General features: G+C 35.8%; 1 protein-coding gene across 3 annotated transcripts in view; it reads left to right on the top strand.

The window, feature by feature from the left end:
* The first annotated feature begins 472 nt into the window (after positions 1–472).
* The window catches only part of PDE4D (phosphodiesterase 4D), a 1,055,987-nt gene continuing 1,032,175 nt past the window's right edge, over positions 473–24,284 (top strand). For all 3 annotated transcript variants that reach the window (XM_076008347.1, XM_076008354.1, XM_076008355.1), the window contains exon 1: positions 473–562. In XM_076008347.1, coding sequence (XP_075864462.1) covers positions 521–562 — 42 coding nt within the window. In that variant the 5' untranslated portion in view covers positions 473–520. The remainder of the gene's footprint in view (positions 563–24,284) is intronic.

Below are 24,284 nucleotides of genomic sequence, written 5' to 3'. Positions count from 1 at the left end.
GGGCTCTTCTCTTCAGATGCAGATGTGATCCTCCCAGTGGTAAAGCTACCTTAGTGATCCCTTAGTGAAAAATTGAGGGGTCCATAGTGAGAATCAACATATACATGATTCAGTTTGCGTCATTTCATATGTGTAACTTTAGGTTATGGCTACCATACCTATCTTTTTTTTTTTTTTTTCCAGCCACTAAAACTGTAGACTTGAATATTTAATGGAAGACAGATGGCGCTTGAAATCTCTAACCTACATTTAACAAAAGTTGTTTTGGAAATGTTGCTTGTGTGTACTTTTTTTGCTTTAAACACAGTACCATTTTAGCCTGTTCTGGTGAATTATTTAAGAATTACTGTCCTAGTCTAAGACAGCATTTCGAAGTGCACGTGTTAATCATATACTTGATTAAACATTTCCTTTTCTTTCTTTTCAGCATTCCAGTTGGCTTTTGAGTGGATAATTGTTGCAGTGACAGCATTGACGTTGGAAGCAACCAGTGCCCGTTTGAATTACATACAACGCCACGATGAAAAGAAATACCTGTGATTCGCTTTCCCGGAGCAAAAGTGTAAGTACCTCTTGTTTTCCTTTCTTTTCTAAAACTGCGTATGTATAACTTTTTACTGTTTACTTTGGATTTTAATACTGTGGTATCATGATTAGGCTTGTGAGAAACCTTTGGTTGACTTTCAGTTCTCTGGCTGAATGCAGCTTGTTAACAAATGAAGACTTGTCTCTGTGGCCTGGTTGGCATTTGATGAGAGTTCTCTTTCAGCCAGTTTACACACTTTATCATTCCTTCATATAAGCCTACTGGCATGACATTAAACACTCTGATTTTTTAATGCATGCAGAAAATATCTGATTAGAAGATGAAATTGGACAAATTTGTGCCTTGAATGTGAAACTTTCTGGGCAAGTCCAAAAACATAAATTGAACTTATGTCATTAAGTATTTCAACTGGTCACATTCTGAAAGTTCATCCCTTTCACGAGCTTTCTACCCTGGCGTATGTCTATAATCTCCCCTTTAATCTTCCTTTAAAACATTTTTAAGTGAACATCCTCATGCCTTCTTTCCAATTACCTAGTATTCTAAAAGTACCAAATTCATGAAAAATTTTAGATTTTGATTAACTTAAGAAAGAAAGCATAATCAAATGGAGCAACTCAAAGGAAGCTACAAAAGGCAAGGATGAAAGCAGACTGTTAATTTCCATCAGGCAAGCTCTAAAAACAAATCCCTTTGTTCATTTACCCAAAGGGGAAAAGGCATCCAAACAGATGTAGTTGTGACGTAGGAACATTCATTTGAAGGCATAAAAAAAAAAAAAACACAAATGCAAACAAATTTCTCCAGTATGGGAATGCTTTGTGTTACAGCCAGTGATTCTATTGTGATGACCCAAGGCCATTTTCATTCTTTCTATAGAATTACATCCAGCTTTTAAGGGTGGGACATGAATATGTAGGGAGAAAAGTATAGTATGCCCAATAGGGTTTCTTAAAAAATGAGGATATACTGAGAGGTATGTCCATACTTGGATTGATACTGTGTTTAATAACCAATCAAGTAAATTCAACAAACTCTGAGGAAATGTTCAAATTCATTTGTTTTCCTGGTTGGTGTTTGGTTGTGGAGATAATTGTGTAAAATAAAGGGCCCTGGCTTTTAGCCTAGAATTCCTTTTATCGCCCTACAAAGTTGCTCATTGTCATAGGAAGTGACCTGCATACAAATCACCAAACTGCAAATACATCTTTCTGTTACTGTTTTCTTATTATAAATTACATATAAAAACAAACTATTATATGATGTTTCCTTCTTTTACTGAATTTCTGAAACATGTGATATGAGAAAAAATGTATAAAGGCAAAAGAGAGAATATTTTGGATAATTAAAAATATATCATTAAACATTCCCCTGTTCTTGGAGAAAAACATTCTAAAAGCAAATTATTAACTGAGAGGTGACTTTAAGGAACTGCATGTACTTCATGATGCTAGGAGATTTCCTATTTGCATTTGTTTAATACAAAATTTTTCATCTAGGTGGAGAGGCTCAAGCTTCCAGATTAAGAGAACCTGAGTTGCTTACATTTGTCCAAATGTAAACATTACAGCTCTCATTTCACTGCTTCCTAGCTTCTTGAAAATCCAATGGCATAAAGAAAGTGCTTCCACTTAATTAAATGACTCTGAACAGGAGTTACTGTTTATCAGGAAAAAAAAGAGCCAGATTTTTTGCCTAGTTAGAAGTTGTCACTTTAAGTCTTCAAAAATTTATTTTGCACGGGTCTAAGCATGCCACCCCCTACCACTTAAGTCTTTGCCAATAACAGAATCCAAAATTGTACAGTTAGAAGTAGATTTTTCCTGTTCTTGATGAAGAAAATTTAAAGAATTAATTTGATTTAGAATCTGAGGATGTTTTTCTTTGGCATTGTGACATTTGAAAATTCAAAGAGAATATTCTAAATGTTAAAACAGTTTCTGTCACTCCCTACGTGCCTCTCTGTAGGTCTTGTATCTGTCATTGTGAAAATTTAAGTCATACAAAGAAGTAGGAAAAAAAGACTATCTTTATTTTTTTCTAATTTTAAAAAATTTTTAATTATTATGGGTACATAACAGTTGCATATCTTTACAGCATTCATGTGATGTTTTGATATAAGCATACATTGTGAACTAATCATATCAGGGTAATCAGGGTATCCTCACCTCAGGCATCATTTCTTTGTGTTAGGATCCTTCCAATTGCACTCTTTTAGTTATTTCGAAGTATACCCTAATTTATTGTTTATTACAGTCACTTTGTGGTGGTATGAAATATTGTTCACTCTATCTAACTATATTTTTGCACCCATTAACCATACCCACTTTATCCCTTCTCCCTGTTGCCCTTCCCAGCAACCATCATTCTGCTCTCTGAAAAGACCATCGTTAAACAATTACCTTATTCAATGAGTTCTCCTTGGGAGAGGGGTTCCAGTGTAGCTTGCAAGATCATTTAGCCAATCTCCATCTCATGTAAAAGATTCAGGCATAAGATGGATGGTTAAAATAGGTTAGAGTTCTGTTTCCTACCAGTTATGAGTTTCTGTGATTCTAGGTCATGTTGTACTCATTCATAAATTGAATTGAAGACCAGTTCCCAAATAAATATAAAATGAAGGCCTTGGGGCAAAGAAGAGTATATTAGTCAGCTTGGGCTACCACAGACTAGGTAGCTTAAACAGAAATTTACATTATCACAGTTCTGGAAGGCAGAGGGTCCAAGATCAAGGTGGCAGCCAATTTAGTGCCTGGGAAGGACTGATTTCTGGCTGGCTGACGGCTTGCAGATGGCCACCTTCTCACTGCGTCCTCATATGGCAGAAAGACAGAGCAAACTCTCTGATACCTCTTCTTATAAAGTCACCAACCCCATCATGAGGACCCCACCTTCATGATTTCATTTAACCCTAACTACATCCCAAAGGCCCCACCTCCAAATACTGTCACATTGGGGATTAGGTCTTCAACATATGAATTTTGGAAGGGATACAAACAGTCCATAACAGAGAGTTTGATGTTCTTTAGGGATGATTTTATTAAGTCCCTTTGATATTTAAGCCCAAAAGGTGGTGACCAGTAATCTAGAATCTGCATATTCTCTCAATCAGATAACACTGAAAATTATCTGGTTAACATCTTTCTGTTCATTTCATATTTTCTGTATTTTATGTTAAGGGAACTCTTAATGATGAATTTTGAGGCTTTAATCATCTCTTCATAGACCTAGGGGCTAACTTTAATTTTACTCAAAATTATTTTCTTCTTCCTTCACTCTTCTTAGTTTGCTTATCTTATATTGTTTGTTCTTAACATTCAATCCAATGACACAAATCTCTCAAGTACCTTGTCTTATCTGTGGACTTACCAGTTGAGCCACCTTTTTTAGAGGTTTGTAAGTTTCAGTCCTATCTGAGCCACCCTCATTCCCTCTACAAATGCCCACTGTCCCATTGCTTTTTGGCTTGTCAGGGGAAGAAAGGAAAGGTACATACAAAAGGACAGAATGTAAAAATTTCTATGGCAATAGTATATTTTAAAAATTGGGGCTACTTAAAATTTTTTTAAGTAACTTTCCTTACAGTGTCTCTGTTGTTATTTTCCAAACTCATGAATTTTGATAAATCTTCTCATCTGGAGAATGAACTGGATACATTTTAATTCTTCTTCATTAACAATTCTCTTGTGTATTGAATTCTAAAGTATTTTGTAGTCTTTTACATTAAATTCCCGATTTCCCAGTACACTGAATAATTTTCTTTCTACCAGTTTAGAGAGATTCAAGATACTGTCTACTCAATTGAATTTGTTATTTTCTTGATGAAATTGCCCTCTATTTGACATAGAATTCTTTTGGATGTTCTACATTTGGATAAATTTGTCACTCACCAGATGTCTTTAATTGATGTTCCCTGTTCTTTTTTGATAGAATTGTTATTTAGTGCTTATTCAAAACTGGAAGCAAGTCTTGGTTGTTTGAAGGGCACAGGGTATCTGGCAAATTCTTTTCATGTTAAATTTAAAGCCCACCTAAATAGGCTGTCAGTTTTGAATCCAGGAGCTAGGAGCCCATCTGGTGAAATATTTCCAGCAGGCTCCCTAGAATTGCTTCTTTTCACACAAGACTTATTTAATGTCCAAAGTTTGTAAACCAAATTTATCTTATTCTTTAAAAAAGTAAATGTTTGTAGGTGTACCTTTACATTGCTGAGATTTTATAAGGAATCACTTTCCTAATAACCCAGGGTGAGTAAATTGTGCCATTTCATCTGTATTTCAGTGCCTGCCTGGAGAGGGCAGACCAAGAAGGAATTTGGAAGGGATGATGCATTTTGTTATGGCACTTCAGAGCTATCTGCATTTATTACTCAGTAAGGTAGACTATTTTTGGTTTTGTGGTTAAAGTAAAAATAATGAATCACTTCCCAGGCCAGCCTCATTTCCCTACTATATCCATCACTACCTAAGCTACAACAAAGTCGTCACAGCTTGGAATCCTGGTACAGTTAGGCATGTAGAAACTGGATTTTTCACTTGTGTTCCCTTAGAAGGGTCCAAAGGTCAGAGGAGATACTTTCAAAAGCACAAAGTACAAAGAAAAACTAAAATGTGTTTGCTTGTGTCTTTATTAGCAACACATTGAAATAAGAACTTGTAGTTTTAGAGATTTCACTCTTTTGATCATTATACCTGCCTTCCAGCTCATGCTCTTTCCTTACAAAATTCAACAAATGTTTATTGAATGGCTACTGTGTGTGTGTTAGGCTCTGGGCATCCAATGTGGCTAAAATACATGTCATCTCTACCCTTCTAGAGCATATTTGACAACTAAATTTATAATTTTTATAATTTATTAAAATTTTTTCACCACCCTGTTACCCTAACCTAACTTGATCACCCAAGTCTATCCCATTTTAATCTTTAATTTTTTCTTCACAGGAAGACTGAAGTCTTGTCTCTCAAATCTCTATGTACTTGCACTTCATCACACTGTGGGTGTCCTATTTGGTAGAGATATTTTGAGCTGTGAATAATGCACTGTAATTGTCAATTACACTCATTGTTGTAGAAACATAAATTATTTTAGAGTGGTTAAAAAGAATTTTTCTCAGATAGTCAACAGTAATATAAGAATAGCCAAGAGTACAAATGAATGTGAGCATGACAGAAAAGGTCTGAAAGAATTGGGACTGATCACCAACCATTTGCTTTGAAATCCATCACAAGTCACAGGACTGTTTTAGTAGCCAAAGCCAATCATTAAATTGTCATCTTAGAAAAACCTCCACCCTTTGTGATATTGTGATGTGGTTGCTATTTCATTTTTGTACAATTTCAAGATGAAGTTGAATTTTCAAGTGATTATGTCCAAGAAATAATTGCATGTATTGTACTTAACAGTGTAAACACCCAGGATACATGAAAACGTAGAGGAATCTTGTTGAATGGCTGATGAATGTTAAAGAATGATTCTTATAGACAGCATCTCTCTGTAACAGGGTGGAGTTTTGAAGAAAAGCATAATAATTTGGTATAGATTCCTATTAGTCATATTTTGCTTCAGAAAAAAATGTTTACTAATAAAGACTTATTTTTAACTAAAGCCTATTCTCTATTGTAAGAATTTGTTTAACTATTATTTTTTACTATTGTGATGGCCACATATAAGCAGGTGTTTCAAAAGCTAAAAAACGACTTCAATGAAAACTGTCAATGTGTTTACGTTGCTTCCCATGATCAGTGCTTCCAAGGACAGCGCAGGAATGATCCTCAGGTTCTGAGTTATAATCCTAGCTTTGTGTTTATGCATCTCTGTCTTGTAGAGGAGATGGGGGTAACAGAACCATAAATAGATTTATTATTACATGATTTCAATATTTAGTATGATTGTTTCAAAGGTAAAATGAAAACTTCACATTGGATACCCAGTATTTGAAAGCACAATTCAAGGTAAAAGCAAATGGACAAAACCCCCAACCCAAACCAACCAAATGTAAGACAATAAAAAAGTTATACAATATTCAATAAGCTTCTATACCAAATCCCTTAGTGTTAAAGATTTTTTTAAATGAAATGGAACTATTAATAAACATATTAATAAAAACAGCCTTGCTTTTATTATTAAAAATTAAAAAGCTTTTTGTTATTAAAAAAAAGTCAGCTAATAAGCTCCTGTAAGTTGTATAAATGAAAAGCCATGATGCCCAGTCCAAGAATGGTTGGTCATTAAGTAGTTAGAGCCACCCTGACCTTTCCCGTTCTTTCCATCACGTAGGTTGTGTTGTATGCCACATACATGGAGGTGGGGGTGCAGCCACATTTATAGAACAAAAACTGGGAATAAGACATTTAGCTTATGATTTTTATGATCATATTCTCCCACCCCCACCCCCCCCATTCTTTCAACTGTGTCAGTCTGGACTTCTGTTTTGGCAATATTGCTTTTGTGTTAAGAATTTGGCTGTGCTTATAGCCCTCAATATCCCCAATTTAATGTGGTCAACAATATTTATTAAGCCCTCGCCAACTATTTGACTATACTCTAACAGTTATATCCCATGGGGCTGCACACCAAATGGTACCCCAGAGGTTCAGAGAGTTAACACACCACCAGCTTGCCTCTAGGTGGGGATTTATGCTTTGCAGATAATCTGGCTTACTAAACATTAAAAACCAAATGTATTAAAACTACTGAAAACAAATGAAAACACCACAGTGCCACAACAAAAACAACCTTTTCTATGAACTCATTTAAAACAAGAAACAATGAGCTTTAAAGGTCCTCCTCTCTTCTTATTGCATGTACTTAAAAATATTATTAAATGTCTAACTTTTATTTTTCTATTATAGAAGAGGCCATTACATAACCTTAGCATGAATTTGCCAGTGGACTTACATTTCAACGTAATATGAATAATACCAAGAGAGGCCTAGACTTTGCTCCAAAACAATAGCCTCTGAAGGGATATTAAAAAATAAGAGATTTGAGAAACCTGTATATACATATGTACTGGGAATCTCTAGTATATGTGTATATAAGGATGGGAAAAGTAAAAGATTCCAATTGTTTTTGTCTTTGCAATTGCTCATGCAGGGTTTCAGAACATGTATTTCCTCACCCAAAGTAAATGAAATAATTGACAGGGTAGTCAAAGAAGACCATATCCTTGAATGGGCAGCGTTGTCTATTCAGAAAGCATTTGTGTATTGTTATTTCTTGAAGCAATGCTGAAAACCTCCTAAAAGAATAGGGAGAATCAAAAATGACAACAAAAAACTGGAATCAGATATTGACAAAAGTGACTTAGAATAGATGAAAATCAAAACCTTCTGACAGGATTTTCTAACATCAGGACAGAGTTTTCTGAGGAAATTATTAAATGGTCTTATAGTAGGATCTTTCCAAGATCTGATCAAGTCTTTATGGTTCTTTAAATCTGTATTGTTGTCAATATCATACGATGAATTATAAAAAACTTGAATATTTTAGTTTATAATTTTGAACATCTCATATTTATAAATGTGTGTATAATATGCATGCATATTATAAATATAAAATAGGCAGATTGCCAATATGTTAATTGACATCTGAAACTAAAGTTGAAGACTTTCATTAGGGTAATACACATATTCATTAAATTGTCCTGTGCCTTAATTTCACCAGTTCTTACCTATATGTGACCTTGAGTGAATTATCTTCTCTCTGTTACTCGTGTGTAAAATGAAGGGAGCCTCCTGTGAATAGGAAGTTTTCCTCCAACTCTAAAACTATGACTATGTATTTCCAGGAGTGTGTATTTTTCAGAACAGGCTCAATAACAATATTTTACATTACAACACTTGCAGTCAAAGTATAGATTCTCCTTAATCTTAACAAATGACTATCCTTTTCACTCAAAGAATAAACAGGATCCTGATTTGATAAATTGAACTCATTGAATCTCTGCCAACTGTGCAAAATCACTGCCTCTGTTTATTAGACATTTGTTGCCTCTAGGAATGGATGAAATTGAAAATATCCTTATTTTACTGGGAAATAGAAGAATTAATTATGTAAACTTTTTGCTCCTTTAAACACTAATCCTCTAACTCTACCCCTACATGTTGCTGATCAGTGTTGTAATATTTTAAGTAGCTTTGCTTTGAAGGAATCTGAATCTTTTCGCTTTATATTCCAGTGACAGCAGTTTTGACCAGCTCTCTGCTGATAACCACCATTTTGACTCCTGCAATTCACCTGTGGTCACATCAAGCCTGTCTTCCCTGCATTGATGCAGAGACTTCCCTCACTTCCTTGAATTATAGCCAATTCCCGACTGTTTCATGCAACCAATATTGACTGACCTGGACATAATGGAAGGAAACCACAATGCAGAAAGATAACTTTTATGATCAAATATAAGACATGATCATTTCTGGCCTTCCAGAACAAACCTACTACCAAGTCCTTTTTCATAATTTACCCACCTACTCCCTGTTGTTTTCCTTATTTTCCCACAGTGAAATGCCTGTTTTTCTTATATCCTACTGGGTGTCCAGGCTCTTTAGTCCAGGAGAACCAGAGAAACCCCTCACTCCAGCTACTAATAAACATAATAATTTACAAAGATAAAACTCTACCCACAACAAGAGTTCCTTCTATGGCATTGTGCAGAGCAATTTATATGGGAACATCCACATTCCAGACAAGGACCAGACCAAAGGAGCAACCTTTCTACAGAGTGGTAGAAAAAGGAACACTTCCAGTTTCCAACTCCCAGATTTTCCCATCAAGACTTTAGAAAATACTGGGGGTAGGTTTTCAGCCAAGAACACTCCTACTTCACTACAAATATATATATATAGGCTTGATGTATCCTGCAAAACTGAGTTTTATTTATGAGAGGGAAATAAAATCTTTCTCAGACAAGCCAACACTGAGGGAAGTCACCAAGACAAGAACTGCCCTGCAGGAAGTGCTCACAACCATATTATTCATGAATTAGCACAACAGAAACACCCCAGTGTGAAATCACCCAAAAGCTAGGGTCAAAGGTTCCGCCTCTTTATGTCCTTTGCTATTTCCTTCCTTGGTGCTTTGTAGTTCTCCCCATAGAGATCTTTCACCTCCTTAGTTAAATATATTCCTATGTATTTTATTTTGCTGCTGTTGGGAAAGGTATTGAGTCTTTGATTTAGTTCTCAGTTTGACTGTTGTTGGTGTATATGATGTGACCACAGGTGAACTGCAAGGGTCAAAATGGTGGTTATCAGCAGAGAGCTGGTCAAAACTGCTGTCACTGGAGTATAACAATAGTATTACAGGGGTAAAAACACTTTGGTTACATAAATTGCCCTTGCAGGGTCTGAGTCAGAGGTACAAGTGTGCCCATCCCCCAGACAGCACACCCCACATCCATTAGGTGTGAATTTTCCGATCCCCTCATCCCCCCCACCTGCCTGACACCCTATAAATGTTACTTCCCATATGTGTACATTAGTGTTGATAGATTAGTACCAATTTAATGATGAGTACCTGTGGGGTTTTTCAATTCTTGTGATACTTCACTTAGGAAAATGGGCTCCAGCTCCATCTAGGATAATACAATAGGTAGTTCCCCATTTTTTAATGACTGAGTAATACCCCATGGTATACATATACCACATTTTATTAATCCACTCATGTATTAATGAACACTTGGGTTGTTTCCATATCTTTGCAATTGTGAATTGTGCTGCTATAAACAGTTGAGTGCAGATGTCGTCTTCATAGAATGTCTCTTTTTCCTCTGGGTAGATACCCATTAGTGGGATTGCTGGATCAACTGGTAGTTCCACTTTTAGCTCTTTGAGATATCAGCATACTACTTTCTATAGAGGGTGTATTAGTTTGCAGTTCCTCCAGCAGTGTGTGAGTGTTCCTATTTCTCTGCATCCACACCAACATTTATTGTTTTGGGACTTTTTGATAAGAGCAGTTCTCACTGGACTTAAGTGATATCTCATTGTGGTTTTGACTGCATTTCCCTGATGAATAGAAATGTTGAACATTTTTTCATATGTTTCTTGGCCATTAGTCTATCTTCTTTTGAAAAATTTCTGTTCATGTCCTTTACTCACATTTTAATGGGGTTGTGTGATTTTGTCTTGCTGATTTTCCTGAGTTTTATATAGATTCTAGTTATCAGCCTATTATTGGCTATATAGCATGCATATATTTTCTCCCATTCTGTAGGTTGTCTGTTTGCTTTCATGATAGTTTCCTTGGATGTGCAGAAGCTTTTTAATTTAATTAGGTCCAATTTATTTATTTTTGTTGTTGCTGTGATTGCTTTGGGGCTCTTCTTCATAAATTCATTACCTAGGCTGATGTCTATAAGAGTCTCCAACATTTTCTTGTAGAATTCTTGTGGTTTCATGCCTTAGGTGTAAGTCTGTTTTCCATCATGAATTGATATTTGTGAGAGGTAAGAGGTACAGATCCAGTTTCAATCTTCTACACGTAGCTATCCAATTTTCCAAGCACCATTTATAGAACAGGGATTCTTCTCTCCAGTGCATGTTTTTGTCTACTTTAACAAAGATCAGATGGATAGATGAGGATTGTTTAATATATTGGTCCTCAGTCCTGTTTTATTGGTCTATGTCTCTGTTCTTGTTCTAGTCCCATGTTGTAGTATAGCTTGAGTATAGCCTTGTAGTATAGCTTGAGGTCTGGTAAATTGATGCCTCCCAATTTGTTCTTTTTGCTTAAGCTTGCTTTGGCTATACAAGGTCTTCTCTGGTTCCATATGAAGTGTAGAATTATTTTTTCTATATGAAAAATATAGAAATTTTCACATTTTCTATGTGAAAAATGATGTTGGTATTTTAATAGGGATTACATTGAATCTGTACATCACTTTGGTTAGTATAGGCATTTTAACAATGTTGATCCTGCTGGCTCATTAGCATGGGTTTTCCACCTCTTTATGTCCTTTGCTATTTCCTTCCTTGGTGCTTTGTAGTTCTCCCCATAAAGATCTTTCACCTCCTTGGTTAAATATATTCCTATGTATTTTATTTTGTTGCTGTTGGGAAAGGTCTTGAGTCTTTGATTTGGTTCTCAGTTTGACTGTTGTTGGTGTATATGAAAGGTACTGATGATATATGTGCATGGATTTTTGTAGCCTGAGACTTTGCTGAATTTACTTATCAATTCCAGGAGTCTCTTGGCAGAATCTTTGGGATTTTCTAGATATGAGATCATATTGACAGCAAAAAGCAATAGTTTGACCTCTTTCTCTATTTTGATGCTATTGATTTCCTTCTCTGGTCTGATTGCCCTGGCTAGGACTTCCAGCACTATGCTGAATAGAAGTGGTGATAGATGGCAACCTTATCTGGTTCCATCTCTAAGTGGGAATGCTTTCAGTTTTTCCCCATTTGCTATGATGTTGGCTGTGGGTTTGTTGTGTTTGGCTTTTATCATTTCAAGGTAAGTCCTATCAATTCCTGTTTTGTTAAGTATTCTCAACATGAAAGAGTGCTGAATTTTGTGGAATGCTTTTTTTCCATCTACTATGAGGACCATATGGTCTTTGTTTTTACTTCTCTTTTTGTGGTGAATTTCATTTATAGATTTGCATATGTGGAACCATCACTGCATCTCTGGGATGAAGACCACTTGGCCATGATGGATTATATTTTTGATGAGCAGCTGAATTTGATTTGCTAGGCTTTCATTGAGAATTTTTGCATCTTTATTCATAAGGGATATTGGTCTGTAGTTTTCTTTTTGTTGTTGTGAAGTCATTTTCTGGCTTTGATATCTGGGTGATGTTGGCTTTGTAAAACATGTTAGGAGGATTTCTTCCTTCTTGATGTTGTGGAATAATTTCTGCAGGCACCAGTTCTTCTTTGTAGGTCTGGTAAAATTCAGGTATAAAACCATCTGGTTTAGGACTTTTATTTTTAGAAATGTTTTTTATTGCTGCTTTAATTTTGGTACTTGATATTGGTCTGTTCATGAACTCTATTTCTTCCTGATTGAGCCTTAGGAGGCTGTGTGTTTCTATGAATTTGTCCATGTCTTCCACATTTTCAAGTTTATGTGCATGGAGATCTTTTCATAGTACTCATAGATGATATTTTGTATTTCTGTGGTATCAGTTGTAATTTCTCCTTTTTGATTCCTGATTTAGCTTATTAGAGTCCTTTCTTTTCTGCTTCTGGCTAATTAAGCAAAGGGTATGTCGATTTTGCTCATCTTTTTAAACAACTAACTTTTTGTTTCATTAATCTTCTTTGTAGTTCTTTTTGTTATTGATTTCATTTAGTTCTGCTCTGATCCTGGATATTTCTTTTCTTCTGCTGGATTTGTGATTGGTTTACTGATCCTTTTCTAATTCTTTGAGATGGTTCATTAGATTCTTGATTTGTCTATATTTTGGATGTAGGCATTTATGACTATGAATTTTTCTCTCAAGACTGCTTTAGCTGTGTCCCACAGATTTTGATAAACTATGTCCCCTTTGTCATTTATTTCAAAGAATCTTTTGATTTCCATCTTAATTTTCTCCTTGTCCTGACTATCATTTACCATTAGGTTGTTTAGTTTCTATGACTTTTAGTAGAGGTGAGTATTTCTGTTGGTATTTATTTCTAATTTTATTCCACTGTGGTCTGAGAAGATGCATGGTATAATTTCTATTTTTTAAAATTTGTTGAGATATGGTTTGTAGCCTAGGATGTAGCCAATCTTAGAGAATTCACTTGAACTGATGAGAAGAATGTATAATCAGTGGCTTTTGGGTAGAATATTCTGTAAATGTTTATTAGGCCCATTTGAGAATAATGAGTTTTATTTAAGAATTTTGTTTGAGAGTTTTGTTTAAGTCCATTGTTTCTTTATTTATTTTCTGTTTGGAGGATCTGTCTTGTTCTGTCAGATTGTTATGGTGCTGCTGTTTATCATTTTGCTTTAAGTAGGATTTGCTTTATGAAAATGGGCACACCTGTGTTAGGTGCACAAATATTTGAAATTGTTATGTCTTCTTTTTGATTCATTCCCTTTACCATTATATAATGATCATCTTTGTCTTTCATTACTTTTGTTGATTTGAAGACTAAGTTATCTGATATGAGAAGTGCTACACCAACATTCTTTTGGTTTCCATTTGTGTGGGATATTGTTTTCTGTTCCTGCACCTTGAGTCTGAGTGAGTTCTTGTGTGTTAGATGTATTTTTTGATGATAGGTACTTGGATTGTGTATATTTATCCATTTGGCTATCCTGTGTCACTTCAGTAGGTAGTTCAGGCCATTCACATTTATTGAAAGAATTGATAAATGTGGTGGATTTGTGTGAGCCAGTTGAGTAGAACACTGTTGCTTTGTTTTATCTCTTGGACCATTGTGGTAGCTGACCTTTGACCCTAGCTTTTGGGTGATTTCACTCTGGGGAGTTTCTGTTGGGCTAATTCATGAATAATACAGTTGTGAGCACTTCCTGCAGGGCAGTTCTTATCTTGGCGAATTCCCTCAGTGTTGGCTTGTCTGAGAAAGACTTTATTTCCCTCTCATAAATGAAACTCAGTTTTGTAGGATACAAAATTCTAGGCTGAGCATTATTCTGTTTTAGAAGACTGAGAATGGGGCCCCAATCCCTTCAGTCTAGAAGTCAGCAGTTAATCTCATGGGTTTTCCTTTGTAAGTTACCTGCTACTTTCACCTTAAGTCTTGTAGGAGGGCCTCTTTCATGTTTGTTTTTTCTAGTCTGATGACTGTGGGTCATGGTATTTGTCTCTTGGCAATTAATCACTCAGGAGTCCTTTGAGCTTCTTATACCTGTATATCTAGATTTCTAGCAAGGCCAGGGAAATTTTCCTCAAATATTCCCTCAAATAAATTATCTAACCCTTGCATATTTCCTTCTTCATACTCAGGAATGCCTATGATTCTAATGTGAGACCTCTTTACAGAATCCCATATTTCTTATAGGCTTTGCTTGTTTCCCTTATTTCTCTGCTCTGTGTGACTGACTTATTTAATTGAAAGGTGAATCCCTGAGTATGCCAGGGAGAAGAATGCTGGTCCCAAGTTATCCACAGTGTGCCCAAGCTAGTTCAATGTCCTTCTGCCTCAGGGTTTGCCCCATTCTGCTGGAGTTACTGGATAAGCAGCACCATGAGAACTAGGAGGAAGAGAGCTCATAGTCTGAGCTCCCCCCAGTCCACTGCAGGACCCCACAAGGAAAGGTCTGAGCCCTGTTCTCTGTGGAAACCTCTGTGTGGTGGCTCAATTTTCTCTCATAGCAATGTGAGTAGGGGAGAGGAAGGGAAGAATAAGTCTAGGTGGAGGAAAGTCCACACACTGGTCTCCTCCAACCCTCTCTCTGGGAGGCAGTCTGCCCAGAATGACTGGGCTCTGGAGTCTCGCAAATCACCTGGTACCCATTGGACCCCTGTGGCTCCTGCAGTCTGGGCTGGAGTCTGTGTATGAATGAGCAAGATGGAATCTGAGAGGTAGAGGCTTCCCCTCTGGGGAAGACAGAGGCACCCAGTAGGTAGAGAAGCAATATTGTGCCTGTTGTCTGGCTTAGGTCTATGGAGTAGGAGGTACCCCAGCGGATCTGGGAGCCTGGTGCTCTGACCACAAGAAGCTTTCCACTCAGATTCTTGGCAGCGGTCTCTTGGTTGATGTCAGCAGGGGATCTCTGCAGCAGCTGAGGAGCTCCCCAACAGTCCTAGATGCAAGGGAGGGGGATTTTTACTGCTCCACTTACCCTTCCTGATAATCTTAAAGCCTCTCAGGGCTTAATCTCTGCCAATTCCTTTCTCCTTCCAGTTCTGCTCTGCAACCGCTTCCTGTGGCGTCTCCTGCACATTCAGGTACCCTTCCTTTTGACCCTCATCCAGTCCATATTTGTCTGTTTGTTTTTTCTCTTTTATCTAAAACTTCTCCTCCTTACAGAGATGCTTTGGCTGGTGGTGTCTCTGCTCCGCCATCTTGCTCCACTTGCACACTACAAATATTTAAAGGCATGGAATTATCAATGAATCTAGTCACCATTCTCACCAAACCCTTATCATTTTTATTACTTCCAGCAGATAACCTCAACTTCTTGATTTTAGTGTTGGGAAATTCCAGAGTGAATTATCTAGCTTCTGGTTTAAGGTAGAAAATGCGGAGGGCTGTGAAGAGTGTCTTTCCCACCTTTATTATAAGGAAAAAGCTATTTTTCCCTCCAAACTGCATATCCATGCCTTTTAAAAAATCCCTCAGGAAATTGAGGTTGTAGGATAACAAGCCAACCCCAAACCTGGGAAGAGACAGGCACCTGCAGTAGGGATGATGCCATCATTTATTTTCCTCTGACAGATACTACCAGATGTTATATAACCATTAAGAAGATTCAGCTAAAATTTTTAATGAATTGCTAAAGGCCAAGTATGGGCTAGCATGAACATGTGGACACACTGGAGATTGTAGATATGGGGTACATCTTGTGGTGATAGGCTTTTCCTTCCCAAATCCAACCAGAGGTTCACAGGGAAGGCTGGGATAGCAGCAGCCACTTTCTCCCCATCTCCCCAGTAGAATAAAGGAGTTAACTGGCAAAGAGAACAACAACAACTGTTGTCTCAGGAAACTGGGGGAAACCCATTGTTGGTGAGGGTAGGGAGAAAGAATGTGAGCTATGTATTTCTGAGTCCTTCTTGTCCCAGCTTGACTTCCCATTTCACCCATGCCTGGGGATCACCTTATCTTTCCTTCCCAAGCTGGGTCTCATTAAGATATACCAAAGTAGTGACAAGTAGTAAAATTATGTAAGTATTATCTATGGAAGCTGCTGACATTTGCTATATTATCTATTTCTGTGGCAACTCTTATTTTTTCCTATTAGCAATTCACCAAGTGTTGTTTTGAATTTCAATCTTTATTTTAGCATATTATGGGGGTACAAGTGTTAAGGTTACTTATATTGTCCATACTCCCCTCCCCCCTCGAGTAAGAGCTTCAAGCATGTCTATCCTCCAAACATTGTACATCTTACTCGTTTGATTAGAATTTAAGCTATCTCTGAAAGACTAAATTCACAATGAAGGAGAAGCTGATTTTGTTTGTGTCTGTGTGTAATTTCTACTGTAGCCATCATTCTTAATTCATTGTTTTTTAAAGAATAATGGTAGCAAAGGCTAATTATGTATATATGATTTTAAATTTAAGCTGATGAGATGAAATGTTAGATTATTATACCAGATGTCAAATGGAATTAAGGTCTAATGTGTGCTGATGTGACAACTACTGCTAATAATTTATAACTGCAAAATGCATTTAAGTTTCAACATACTATACAGTATTTTCTTGTTTTTTTTCCTTACAAAAACTGTAGAAAAGGCAATGATTTTTATCTTCGTTTTATGAAGACTCAAAATAAGCCTAGGGCAGATTAAGTGAATTAGTCAAGTTTACACAGCTAGTAATGGAAAGGCCTAGTTATATTTCAGGCCTTCTGATTCCAAATTTCTTACTTTGGTTACTACATAGTCAAGCCTGACAGATGTAAATGAAGGTATCACTCACATGCTAATGTATCCATTATACCATGTGCTTAGTCAAAATAAATGGTAACATATTTATAGCCAAGTATCTGTATTTACAGCTATATATTCAGTTGGATAACTATGTTATATTGTAAACTCCAGATGTTCTTATATTCTATAGTGTGACAGAAAATGGAATTTTTGTTTAGGAAGACATTTTTTGATTGTGAATGGAGGCCCCACAGGCTTGTTGGGAACAAGGGTTAAATCACAATGAAGATAAACTCTTTTTTGCATTATGAAGTATTATGATTTTTTTTAACTTGCTCCCTAGCTGTTTGAGAGAGAGATAATTGGAGGAGGGGAGGTACTCTGGAGGACTCTAGGAAGTGAATAGGTGTGAGAAACCTCTGTAAGGATAGAGCCATGTGGCAGCAGGCAGGGTTGAGAAGAGAGACTATCAATTTCCTTGCAGCTGAGATGGTTAAAGCTTCTTTAGGAGCAGTGAGGTTTGGTGACCAGTTTTAAACATTTTGTATCTTTGTTCTGCTTGTTTGCTTTTCCTTTTTCTCAACCTTTTCTTTGAACTTTCTGCAATCACAACAATATTATAGCAATTTTGCCTCAGAGTATGAAGGGAAGGGCTCTATTCTTACTTGAGACAAAGCAGGGAAGAAAGGATCAGGGAGCAGGGAGGAAGCAATGATGGCTGTAGAAGCAGAACAAGTGTTCAGAGGGAGCTGTGACAAATAACTAGGAACATGAAAGTACCTCTCTTTCTCTCAGGTATGCCCAGAAATACCGGGAAGGGCTCTAAATGTCCCACAGTTATTTGAGAAGAGGAATTTATTTATTTGCCCACAGAGGCCTGAATATTTGGGGCTTTCAAGTAATGGAAAAGCCTAGTTATATTTCAAGTAATGGAAAAACCTATTATATTTGTGTATGTATATGTGTGTATATATGTACGTGCATATACTGAAGTACTTGGCATACTGGAGTACTTGACTTTGCTATTTCAAGTTATCTTACAAAATAATTTTGTGATGCAATATTTTGTGATCAAAATTTATTAAGTACCTACCAAGTACCAATACTTTTTACCTATTCATTTATTATATTTAATTCTTACAACTATTCTATAGCACTAATATTTCATGTAACTGTTCTATGGTATTATTATCCATATTTGATGGATGAACAAACTAAGGAACACAAAGAACTTGATACTTATGCCTAGAACACCTAAGACATACATATTTGAAGCAGTAAGCATAGAGTATGAAAAAAAGCCCAAACATTTTATGTAGATTTTAATAATAAAACCAAATAGTCAAGATATTTTAAAACCTTAGAGTTACTATATGCACGTATTTTGATCAAAAGTGAATTTTAGATTTCCTATCTGGATGTGGGTATGGAACACATTATTCAGTTTCTTTCTTATACCTTCAAAGAGATTGTAAGAAGATACCTATGCAAATAGCAAGTTCTCCAAGATAATTGGCCATACAGGCCTTATGACCTTTAGAACATGTTTTCCCAAATGTTTTGTTTCTAATTAGAGAATGATCATTCAGAGTTCAGTGGATTTAACTGGTAAGATAGGTTTTCATCCTTTTTGGAAAAGAGATTTATAAAGCACATTTGAATTTCAGAATAGTAAGAGCTTTTTTAAATTCAATCTTTCCTTGGATGTGTTAACCCTTCCTTTTACCCCAGATTGGCACATTTTTCTTTTTAAGTTTTATGTTTTGTTTAGTTTGAGCTTTCATTATTTCCATAACCAATTTTCACTTTGTCTCTATCTTCTACTTCAGTAGACCATGACAGTGTAATTCTTAAAATTCACAACAGCCTTCATCAATGTTGTCTTTCTGTAAAGGGTACATATTTTACGCAAGATAATTTCAGGAATCAATTATTTCTACCCAGAAATATGGTATTTTTTTGTCCCTCTCTCAAAACAATTGTACTTTCCTTGCATAGTTCATCACCTTGTATTTTCAAAAAACCAATAAAGTTTGATTTGTGTGTATTACTTTTGCTCAGCCTTGCTATCTAGCTGATGTATGCTTCAACAAATGACAATGTATCCATTCTATCTTTAATATATGGACTATTATTTGATACTAGTTATATAGTTTAACCTCTGAAGGTAAGATGATTTTGAAGTATCTACAAAATAGTTTCTTTATTTCAACAATCATGACTCTGAAATGTGTTACTAGGTATATATTTTGATCCCCAAACTTGAAAATATTTCCATGGTTAGATTATTATATTTTCTTTCTGACAGCTTTCAGGCTTTCTGTTTTCACTTAAGCTTTCCTAGATTTTTCTCCACTTTAAAATTAAACTACTGGATGTTTTATCATTTCCATCATCAATACTGGAAACTAAAGAGTCAGAGATAAATGTATTCTGAGAATTGCATCAATACTTTACTGTAATTTAGTAAGATGTTGTCTTCTGTTGTTTCATCTATTATGTTGTTATATACCATCTATGTTATCATCTGTGTTTCTCTCTGTGGTTTTTCTGTAGCATTGTAATTCCCTTATCAAGTGATTTTTTTTTGTACTTACAGGGGCCTCATTATAATAATTACTATATAAAAAATTTGTATGGTGTTTTTCAGTTTACAATTTTTCACAAACATTCCCTTATTTGAGACTCATAACAAGCTTGTACGTTAGGCTGTGTTATCATCTTTTTTGCACATAAGAAAATGCTTTAATGAAGTAATAAAGCATTTTAACTGCAGACTTTTACATTCTAACCCTAGGATCTCTTCACTCTCTCTCTCCCTCTTTTTCTCTTTGTTCCCTTTTATGCTCTTTCTTTGGAACTATGTAGCCCGGTGTTCAAAAGTCAGCCTATCCGTTACTAGCCACTACTTCACTAAGCTGAGCCTTATTTTACTCCTCGAAAATAATATAGACAATAACAACTACATCATAGGATTGTTATGAAAACTAAAAGAGATAAGACATATTAAAGTGTGTAACATCATCGTCTCACCCATAATGGTTGCATAATATGCTAGGTTTCCTTTTCCTTACTGTTACCTAAATTTTCTTTCTTCTGAAATTAAAAAAAAAAATTATGACTTTTAACCCAGATTAGACTCTGAAAATATCATGGTCAGTGAAATTTGTAAGGTAAAAAAGTAGCAAAAAAGAAAGAAAAGAAAGCAGAGATAGAGTGAAAACCATGTGTAATTTTCTGTGAAACTAATATGAAATCAGTTTCTTAGGTTTTTATGTAGGATAGCATAAACTAAAAATAATTTGCAGGTCCACAAAAACTTAAAGGATATAAAATTATACTAAAATCAAAAGGAAGGGATGTTAATAGCATAGCCTACTTTATTCTTGTTACTGTATTCTCTCACTGTCTTTAGAATCAGTCTCTGCAGTACTAAAGGGGAACAGAGGTATGAGTTGGATTCCAAAATAGTTTATTTGGGTTTGTAATGTTTGTATGTTTGTGTCTCACTCAACATGAGTGTGCCTTGTCTAAGGGGGACTTAATGCAAACCATATATAATTGTTAACTGAGGTGGATTAAAAAATAATTCAAAGAAGATGGAGTTAGAAAACTCTCTCATTTCTTCATCTCTTGCTTTACTTCAGCTTTCCCCTTTTTCCATTCTATCAAATAGATTTGGTAACTAGCCCCAGCAAAGAATTCTTTGTGCTGTGAGGGAAGAGATTGGATTAGCATGGTAGTTAAGTATCTCAGTTGAAAAAAATTGAGCTAATTCATTTAATGTATTCTGGAAACTCCTAAATATTATATAAATTTATGATAAATTAAGTAATAATAAACACTAGAGGCACATATTCTGTATTATAAAAAATGAAATTGATCTTTTTCTTTATAGCTTCCTCATTTTTGTATTCTGCTTAGCAAGGCTTTTTAAATTTAAAGATTATGGATAATTTTACCCATGTTTTCTAACATTCTTATGGTTTTTCTTTTTCCCACTCAAGCTTGACAAATTCATTTCCTTTCAAATATATCCAATGCTGAAAGGATACCTATTTGAAATAATTTTTGAAGATCAGTAATCCTCTACCCTGAGCTGTTTTATTCATATTCTGATAGATTATCTTAGAGAAGAGAAAAAGAAGGTTATTCAATAGTAATAACAAGTACAACAACAAAATCTACAAGGGTGTACTGAGAAACAGCTGCATTCTTTCCTACCTTTTTCTTCTTTTTAAATCATCATGTTGCACAAGGTATAGCCATATTAATAAATAAGTTATAACACATACCTATACATATGAAGTTTGCCCTCCATATTGTGGGTTCCACTTCTGTGGATTCAATAAAGTGCAGATTGAAAACATTTGAAAAAAATTGTGTCTGTACTGAACATGTACAGACCTTTTTCTTGTCATTATTATTTGTCATTGTCAAATAATACAGTATAACAACTATTTACATAATAGTTTACATTGTATTAGATATTATAAGTAATCTAGAGATGATTTCAAGTATATGGGAGGATATACATAGATTATTTGCAAATACTGTGCCATTTTATATAAGTGATATGAGCATGCATAGACTTTGGTATCCATGGAAACTTCTGAAATTGATCCCCCATTGATACTGAGGGATGGCTGTATACATATATATGGCCATGCAGCCTGCCTACTCAGGAGGAGGTTCATAGAAGGAGGGATGGCTTGAAGAGATGCATAATGTCTTATGAGGGAAAGTGAAGCCTAAGAGGGAATGGTTGGCTAGAAAAGAGGCAACAAATTCTTTTTAGTGAGGGTTGGAAAACATAGGGATGATGGAGGTGGAAAAACTGAGTCATCAAAGTCATCCTCCTAAAATTAACATGGCAAGTGGAAAATACACTAACATTCTTCTTCACAAGATTTTGCTTTTAGATTTGATAAATCTTGGGTAGTTCCTCTAAGTTTTCAGTTGTTCCTTGGTTTTGTTCACACTTTACTTCAATCACTGCCAGCCAACCTTGATGTAGCCAGGGTGATTTACAATCTGAAATAGAGAACATATGTGTCCCAGGGCTTTGGACCTGATTTCACAACTTTCTGGGATACGAATGAATGCTGTGAATCATCCAGTGACTCCTTTAAATGGGTTGCATCCCAGAGTTATCTTAAATAGCTTATGGATTCTGGCCCAGAAGAAGGAATAAAATGGTGGACTAGGACTCTCCAGTGTTTATCCCCCCACAGAAACATCAGTTTGGAAAACTATCCAACATAGAAAAACCTTCACAAGAGCAAAATAAACCAAGTGAGAGATCACAGTACTTGATTATATTGTAAAAATAATAAAAGATGCATTAAAGAGGGTAGGAAGGATAATTGTACATTAGTCACATCATCCATTCCTGACTCCAGGCAGCACAATATGGAGAGGTGCCATCCAATTGAGGTAAAGAGAAGAAAGTGAGCATAGGATTTTATGTTGGACCCTAACAATGGCCCTACCATAGTAAAACTCAACAACAAGCAGACTCCCCGCCCCCCCACACACACACACAGAGCCCTTGAATTCAGGTCAGCAACTATGGACTCAGCCTCCAGATCCGCTTTGGCACCAGGAAGGAATCTGTAGCCCCTGAGAGGCAGACTCAATCTTCAGTTCACATCACTGCCAGTTGGCTATAGTGGCCTTGGTCTTTGGAAAAGCTTCAGTGGCAGGCATTGGCTTTGGGTGTGCCCAGCACTGCAACAGCCTCAGCAGCCATGAAATTTCAGCTCTTCATCATATAACCAGTGGCAGTCCCAGGCTAAAAGTACCCCCTATTGCTATAGTGGCCAATGTCATGGGTATAGGGACCATGGCAGTAGTTCTGTCCAGAACTCTGGGCAGGCTTACAGTTGAAGGGCATTCCTAGACAAAGCCAGTCTGCAAATATTGTAGTAAGTACTGCTTTAAATGCACAGACATTGGTACACATTCTCAAGGATCAAAAACAATTAGGGAAACATAATAATACCAAATGGATAGAATAGAATAATGTATCAGTGACTCACCTATAAAGATGGAGATGTCTTAATTCCTGACAAAGAATTCACAATAAATGTTCTAAAGAAGATCAGTGAATTTCAAGAAAAGAGAAACAATTAAAAAATAAAGAAAACATTAAATGACCAGAATGAGAAATGTAGCAGAAAGATTGATATAATAATAATAATAAAAGAAACAAATCCTAGAGCTGAAAAATGCAATGAACAAAATGAAAAATAAAATAGACGGCATTGACAGTAGGATTGATCTATCAGAAGGAAGAATCTGTGAACTTAGGTTATTTGAAAATATACAGTCAGATGAGAAAAAAGAATGACAATGAATGAAGAAATTATATAATATTTATGGGACAGTATCAAATGAGTAAATATTTGAGTTATTGGTGTTCAAGAGAAAAACAAAGGGATGGAAGGCTTATATAAAGAAATAATATCAGAAATATTTCCAAACCTGGAGAAATATATGAATAATCAGGAATGTAAAAGATCTCCAAATCAGATTCAGTCCAAATAAGACTACCCAAGACATATTATAATCAAATGATAGAAGATCAAAAGTAAAGAGAGGGTCCTAAAAGCAAGAAGAAAAATGAAGCAAATAACATACGAGGAAGTTTCAATATGACTATCAGCATACTTCTCTGTAGAAACCTTACAGACCAGGATATTGTCAAAGTGCTGAAGGAGAAAAAAAGAACTACCAACCAAGAATATGATACATAGAAAATCTGTCCTTCAGAAATGAAGAAGAAATAAATGTTTCCTAGAAAAACAAAAACTGAGGGAGTTTATCACAGCCAGACATGTCTTACAAGAAATGCTTAAGGAGTTCTTCAAGTGAAGTAAAAGGGTGCTAATGAGAAATACAAAAATATCTGGAAATATAAAACTCACTGGTAAAAGTAAGATAGTTAAAAATATAGAATACTCTAATACTGTAATGGTGTTTTGGCAAGGTGTACAGCTACTGTTATAGTTCTAGTTACAGTGCATTTGACAGGGAAAAAAATTGGAGAACAGTCTTTATTCTTCCAGCAGGCTCAGCTGACTTCTGACCCCCCTTTCTTGTTCTCCTCCTGTTTTTATACCCTTGGTAGGACTCAAAAGGCATCCAATCAGCAACAAGTTTTAACTTCCAATCAGCAACAAGCTTTAACATCCAATCATCAACAAGCTTTAACATCCAATCAACAATAAGCTTTAA

Source organism: Microcebus murinus, chromosome 11 (assembly GCF_040939455.1).
Source record: "Microcebus murinus isolate Inina chromosome 11, M.murinus_Inina_mat1.0, whole genome shotgun sequence".
NCBI classification, from domain to species: domain Eukaryota; kingdom Metazoa; phylum Chordata; class Mammalia; order Primates; family Cheirogaleidae; genus Microcebus; species Microcebus murinus.
This window is presented reverse-complemented; position numbering and strand designations above follow the sequence as displayed.